Source organism: Lampris incognitus, chromosome 3 (genome assembly GCF_029633865.1).
Source record: "Lampris incognitus isolate fLamInc1 chromosome 3, fLamInc1.hap2, whole genome shotgun sequence".
NCBI classification, from domain to species: Eukaryota; Metazoa; Chordata; class Actinopteri; order Lampriformes; family Lampridae; genus Lampris; species Lampris incognitus.
This window is the reverse complement of record NC_079213.1, coordinates 93714664-93722173: the sequence shown is the minus strand read 5'-3', so window position 1 is coordinate 93722173 and position 7510 is coordinate 93714664. Positions and strand designations below refer to the sequence as shown.

Genomic DNA, 7510 nt, shown 5'->3' with positions numbered 1-7510 from the left:
TAATGCTCACGGCAATTTGCTTATGAAACCAATCGTTGTTTTCGGTCGTTATGCAACTGTATTGTTTATAAGGGTGGGGACACCTGTAGTCAGGTGAGACTGAAGAGGTCACTTAGATGAGTGATGAAACGTTTCTCTCAATAAACGTTGTGTCCAGATGAACTGATTCAACTTTCTGTGATCTATAACGTATTGCTCCATAAATGAGCATTATTATCAAGGGTCAATTCTGGTCCATTTTCAGAAGGGATACTGATGTTTGCAAAGACTGCCTGCATTTTTAACAATTTAACTTTAGCTTGTTAAAATGTATAATATCTAAAATTCCAAACCTCTTCAACAAGCGGCTCGTAACCGATTTTGAACTGGCTGCTACCAAACTGTAATGAAACACATACAGGCACATTGGACAGACACGTGGGCTGCCAAAGTTGTTACTGCTCTGTTAACAGTGGAGGAGATAGAAGCAAGTGTTTGGGATTGTGTGCAGTCATCATCTGAGCTTGGGGAAGATTCGGATGAAGAGGATCATACTGATGAAGGTGAAGGAGACCAGGATGAGCATCAGCCACAGGACCCAGTTGACAGACTTTTTGGTGTGCTGCTCGAGTCGCTCCGACTCCGTCTTGAGCTTCTCAAAGTTCAGGTCAGCCTGACGCATAGACTGGCTCAGTGTCTGTGAGTAACAGCAGGCATGAGCGAGAAAGAGAGAAAAAGAAATGGGGATGGGATAATGACAATGCACAAGACAACTATCAACATAAAGTCTACATAAAAAACACTTGTTTTAGGCTTTCAGATAAAAGCTGATGTAAGGAATTTTGGATTTTTATTGCCTTTGCATGCCACTGGACAAAAGTGGTAGTATTTCACTGGAGGAGGGACTCCATTCTGTATTAGTGTTGCCTCTTGTTGTAAATATCTACATTCACCCTCCGGTGGCTCGTGCGCTTGTTATGAAGCCAAGAGACAGAGATGCAGTAGTATTTTGGAAAAACAGGTGTTTTTAAGATATACAGCAATGAGATAATGCATCTCTAACTGCAGCTATGTATCCCATCTGTGTGCCATGAATCAATTTGCCAGATTTTGCTGGGAATCTGACACAGACAAACATTTGAAATCATTTCACAGCAATATTTAATGTTCTCACTGATAATCTCATTTGAATAATTCCATCAAATAGATGTGCCAAAATTAAATTGAGACAGCAGGCGTCCGGGTGGTGTGGCAGTCTATTCCATTGCCTACCAACACGGAGAACACTGGATCGAATCCCCGTGTTACCTCCGGCTTGGTCGGGCGTCCCAACAGACACAATTGGACGTGTCTGTGGGTAGGAAGCCGGATGTGGGTATGTGTCCTGGTCGCTGCACTAGCACCTCCTCTGGTCGGTTGGGGAGCCTGTTCGAGGGGGAGGGCGAACTGGGGGGAATAGCATGAACCTCCCACGCACTACGCCCCCCTGGCGAAACTCCTTACTGTCAGGTGAAAAGAAGCGGCTGGCGACTCCACAAGTATCGGAGGAGACATGGTAGTCTGCAGCCCTCCCCACATCGGCAGAGGGGGTGGAGCAGCAACCGGGATGGCTCGGAAGAGTGGGGTAATTAGCCAAGTACAATTGGGGAGAAAAAGGGCATGGGGGAATCCAAAAAAAAAAAAATTAAATTGAGACTGATAAATAGTCAGTGAGTAACTCCATGTGGCAGCTTTAATTTAATTTGCCTTTTACTGCCAGCTGGTGGATAGAATCAGGTGAGACACGTCACACTTCCAGAGGAGCAAAGAAGTATTTTGGAACTGGAAAGCAGTGCCAAAAGCAAATTAAGCTAACGTTATCCCTGCCCCTGATTTTTCAGTACTCTAAAAGAGTGAAAATATCCAGTGTTCAATGCACATACATAAATGTGAAGTCAAAAATTCCAAGGTGGAAAAACAGCTACAACCATACAATTTTGGGAATTTTTCTTTGCTAAACAAAAAAAAAAAAAAAAAGGTGCATCCATCCAGTTGGTGGTTACCTGGTTGTCCTGTTTGATGATGTTCTGGGCAGCCAGCGTGTTGTTCTTCAGGTTCCTGGCCAGATTGAGCATGTCCTCAGCCAGCTTCTCCTGCAGGTTGTGGTGGCGCTGCAGGACAGCGTCCAGCTCTGCAGCAGACTGCCGCTCGTCCCGAGGCAGCCCTCTATAGAGGGCCCAATAGTGAGATTGTGATTTTTTGGGGGGGGGGGGGGGGCATATACCTAATGCATAGTGACTTTCCATAAGTGCAATAGTAGAATACGTGTCAATTCTTACATAAATGACATTAAAAAGGGTTTATGTGTCATCTTTCAGCTTTCCTGAAGCATAAAGTAACTAGCTGATATTTGTGGGGGCTGCCGGGTGGTAGTGTATGAAACAATAGAAATAACTCTCACCACCCCCACTTACCAGATTTCTGCGTTCAAAAACAGCAGAACTGGTCCAAGTTCGTTTTTGTTTTTTTGTTCTCATTTGAAAGCCCAGCCCCTCCCCCCAAAATGACTTTGCTCACACTCGTAGTCCTCAGAAAACTATGTAGTGATCATAGAGAACTAAGATCACCTGAAGGTATATGAAAACGGCAGATGTCAGAAAATGTGCAAGGTATCAGCCACCTTTTGCTATTTGAATTTCTTTCAAGTGGTAGCTGTTATTACTTGTTATTGTAGCTGTTGCTCTACAATAGAGATCAGCACACAGGTAGAAATTATACATAGCCAGTTTAAAAGTAAGCTACTGTAAGAAGGGACCATGTTAATTGAGGTAAAAAAAAACAACCTCTGTGCCATTAAAATGATTATGATGGAGTGCCCTCAATTATCATTCTTGTATTATTCCTACTATCATAGACATTCATTTCAACAAAATATTTTCTAAGCCAGAAGTCAGAGAGCAAAGGGTTAAATATGTGACGTCAACTGCAGATAAAATCGTGGAACCACTGCGCAACAAATCGGGAACCCAGTCAAGTCTGATGAACTGAGACCAGCTGACTGGCACACCGCCTGAATGAGGCAGATTTAATAACGTTAACAGGGAGTGTGTATTTGGCTCTGAAATATTCTGAGGGTTTCTACAAATAGTAGACACCTCAACTCTGTCTACGTGCTGATGTCACACTTTCACATAACTATGCGTAAAATATTGAAGATGTCATAACAACACCGGTAGATATCGACAAGAGATAATGCTGTAAGTTTTTACCTTCTGTTTCGTAAGTCTGTTTCCGAGATGCCTAGAGAGGAAAGGAGAAAATTACCCTCTTAAAATTGATTCTTAAAAAAAAATTAATAAAAATAGTTCTCTACAGAGATATAGTTTTCAACGGCCATACATAATTATGGAAATCATTGAATAGTGAAGAGCATTCTTACCTGTGCCTGAAAGCCCCTGAGGACACACACACAAAAGGATGAGTACTGATCGGTTTACTTGATATCAAATTAAAAATAAACCAAGGTATATGCAAAAATACCCAGTTTTCTAGCTTTAGCTTGTTACAAGTACAGTACCAAACCAGTACAAAACAAAGAATAGTAGTACAAAAAAAAAATCAGACTCACCATTTTTTATTAAAAAGTACAATCTACAATTGATGCACACAGTGGCTGACACTGTTTTGGTCCGACTTCATAAACGTTTGTTTTAGTTGTGAACAAGTTTCTCAGACAAATACACTACGGTGAACTGATGGCGAGATGTATCATGTTTCTTGTGCATGCTTCTTTTCATCCAATTGGCAATGACTTCTCCTAGTATGAAGCTTTGGTGGATAAAGCTTGCACCTTATCTAGATTTACTTAAAGACCAGTATTGTGGCCCATGTGCAGGGGTCTTCACCCTACCGTGCTGAGTAGCTCATTCCTCATCTCCCCTGTACACCTGGCCTTGGTTTGCATGTGGACCGTCTTTGTGGCAGGCATTCTCTCACTGGCTATCGTGGGTGTTCGCCCAGGAGCAAGGAACTGATTGGCTAAGGCTTTTTCTGTTGAGGAAGACTGCACAAAGGAGAAATGCGATAGGAAAACTGTCTGGGAAGACATGGATCACGGGAGAGTCAAAGGACTTATATAATTTTATTTTTTAAATGGGTTATAGGATGAATAATTTGAGTAATGACTAGGAGATACAGCGTACAGCAATACTGTTCATAAGACATTTTCAAATAATGATGTGGCAGTAAAAAAATTCACTTTATAATATCAAATCAAACGAAGAGAAATACAAATGTAATTGAGCGATAACCATTTCCAACTGACCAGCTTCTCTGCCTCTAGTAGTCCCTTTAGAAATTCAACCTTTCTTGTGTAATCTGTCAGCGCTTCTTGTGTGGGTTTGCTGAGAAAAGAAATAACAGTGATACCACCACTGAGTGACAGTACCATTAAAGACCTGCATTGATTCAAATGGGCAAACATGATCAACAAAACCTATTTCTGGTCACAAAATACTGAAAATATTTGTGAAAAACAAAATACTCTATTTGCAAGAGTCTCATTTTGCCTTTGAGCTGTAGACCTAAAGATTGTTAACATAGGAGAGGGAAAGGTAAGACTGTCAATCTCCGTTAATAACTTGTGTGGATTACCTTGGGTTCTTCCTCAAAGCCGCCAGCATCTCCTCCAGTGCACCGACATACTAGATGGAAGGAATGAAAACCACTGTGTGATCATTGCTACTCATTCCTCTACACTTTGACTCATGTTCAATCATTTTCCTAATTTGTGTTAAGCATGTCTCTAATCAAGACTAGATTTTTTTCTTCTTAGTGTATGGCAGCATTGTTTATATCAAAGGGAGCTTGCAAAAACAAAGTCTCTTTGAGAGCAACCCTTTGTCACAGCTGTTAATCATCACAAACAGCTAAGATACCAAATGAGAGGGGGGGGGGAACAGCCTCCAAATCTAAATTCAGATATAATACAATTGTTATGATGTCCAAGCACATCGTCCCTGACCCTGAGCCGTTTCCTCTCATCACGTAATCTTTTCGGTAAAATAAACGGAGTTAACAAATATTACCGACTAAAACTTCACCACTGAGGTACATAGTGGGAACATTTTGCCAGATAAGGGCGTACTAAAACGCAACACAGTTTAATTTAGCTAGCCAGGTTTCGTGACGTGGCTCGTTTACGCTGCAGAACTGACAACAAGGCTTTTTGACAGTCATGCCGGGTTTGCTTATGAGAGGTTAGCACCCGCATGCTTCGGATAATGTCATTTATTACATTTACATCGTTACCTTGTCTAGTCTCCATTCCGTCTCTCCGCGTTTCTCGGACGCTATGGATTCGCAACGAGACAGCAATCTGATAAAATTGATCTCTAACCGAGACGAAGCCATGTTTGAAAACGACTTCCGTCGTAGGGGAATGACGTTATCAAACAGGACTGGCCGCGGAAGTGGGCGGGATCAAACCAAAGCCCGCCTGCAGAATTTAAATCCCTTATTTCTAGCGATCACAAATGCGTCGACAGCAGCCCTGGATGAAATAATGAAAATGTTTATCGTTGAAATGACCGATAACCGATGAACGCCGATGGTATTAAGAAGTATTCATTAATTATTGTGAAGTTATGCTAACAAAACAACTTACACGCCAGTTTACTATTAAAAGCTCATTCGATTACAGGTCCCCCCCCCTGCAAAAAATGTAAAATTCTGTAACGAAAGTTGGCTTTTCGTCTTTTTTTAATAATTATTATTTTGACACGTGCAATCTGGGAAAAAAATTATATGTACGCAGCCAATCTGAAAATTTTACAAAATATCCAGTGACGAAAAGCTAACTAAAGACAAACCAATGAGATGATTTCTGCTTTAATCCATTTTCCAAGGAATATTCTTTTTTATTTTTCATTTTGTTTTAATCAAACCTGTGCTGTCAGCAGGCTTGTCATACGAAACAGGAAAATGTATGTCAGTGTGTGCTAGACAGAGTTCCTGCCTCCTGGTCTCCCAGTGGGCTCGGCGTTTCTCTGGGGTTACGGTGTTTTGCGCCAGGGCTGTTCTTAGGCAGGTCACATGTCAAGCTCAGCCCACAGTCCCAGCTACATCAGCTGATAGCAGCTGATCTCAAAGAGAGCCTACAGCAGCTGATGGCTCAGCTGATTCCCTTCTATGCATCCAATCGGCAAATCTCATTTATACATACATGCCTTATTAAAACTGCTTTAAACTGCCTACTCTTCCTGCTTCTTCTGCAAGCTACTTTGCAACCTGCCTCCACCCCAGCTCCTCCTTTTCATGCTGTGTCTGACTTGATCAATGTCATTACTGTTGTCTACTCTGTTCTGTACAATACGGTGGGGGGGGGGGGGGCTTTGCTGCTGATCTCCCTGCAGGTAGATCCCAGAATAGTCATACCGCAAAATATAACTTACTGCAGATGACAATAAAAGTTTTCTTTGACCAAGTGGTCCTGACTGAAATTCGCCATTTTGAGCATTTAAAAAAAATTTTTTTTAAGTCTGACTAAATACCTTTTGGCAGTGTAAACTACTAATAAGACACGTTAGTCCCTAGCTAACTAGTCTGACCTTTTAGCCGAACGGTTAGTGATGTCGTCTTGTGGTGCAGTACACCTCGTGTCGAATCCCGCGCCGGGCAGGAAAATAACCGGTTACAGCAGCAATATATTCGTGTTGGCACACAAATGTTTTTTTTTATGGTGCGGAGGATGCAACCTTTGACCAGAGAGCTTGTAAAGTTAGGAAAAATTAAATATAATGATCACCTGACTGATGACACAATGAAAAAAAACCCCCAAAACATTAAAATGGCCATGTGAAAGGACAGCGGTGAGATACTGAGGAGCAAATAGACCTTACTTACAGCAGCTATATGATGAAATCAAACATTGTTGGTACTCTTCACAACCCAGCTATGACGCTTACCTGCATGTGAGATACCGGTCTTCTGCAGGGATTGGGTGATACTGTCAGTCAGCATGACAGCATGGAATAAGGGGCTCTTACACTGGCTCCTACTCTTACTACACAGATGTTGCCATTATTTGTTTAAGAAACAACGGAATCGAGGACAACACACAAACTTGGCGTTTATGTTATCAACAGAGAAGGAACTGGATTTGTAAGTCCTGAATGAATCCTGATTCAAATGTTACTGGCCTGCTGGGTGAAGCAATGCCCTCCCAACACCCTTTCAGATTTGTGCAGATTCTGTGGACAAAGTGAAACACAAGACAACCAAACCTGCAGTCCATGTCAGCATCACGATAACTGCACCTCTATTTGCATGGAAAATACTGTAATGTCAGACATTTTGATCTTTTACACGGGATGTACGATGGCTAAACCAGTAAAACCCGTAGATTCCCAGCCGAGATGAAGATCTCAAGAGGCAGCAGCAAAGCTCTTAGCATGAACTATCGTTTGGAACTGTATTGGTATAACTTGCTTTTTGTCTACGATTTAATGACTTTTATGTGACCTCACTGCTGATGTCATTAAGTCAGCTTGTT

The 7510-nt window shown here is 41.8% G+C and overlaps 1 protein-coding gene across 1 annotated transcript; it reads right to left on the bottom strand.

Annotated features, from left to right (window-relative positions):
- Positions 1-207: 207 nt before the first annotated feature.
- use1 (unconventional SNARE in the ER 1 homolog (S. cerevisiae)) lies at positions 208-5370 on the bottom strand. The gene is made up of 8 exons (XM_056277906.1): positions 5269-5370; positions 4612-4661; positions 4283-4361; positions 3869-4021; positions 3398-3413; positions 3228-3258; positions 2022-2184; positions 208-676 (listed from the first exon to the last, which is right to left on the bottom strand). The coding sequence occupies exons 1-8, from the start codon at positions 5368-5370 to the stop codon at positions 494-496; spliced, it is 777 nt and encodes a 258-aa protein (XP_056133881.1). The 3' UTR covers positions 208-493.
- Positions 5371-7510: the final 2140 nt, after the last annotated feature.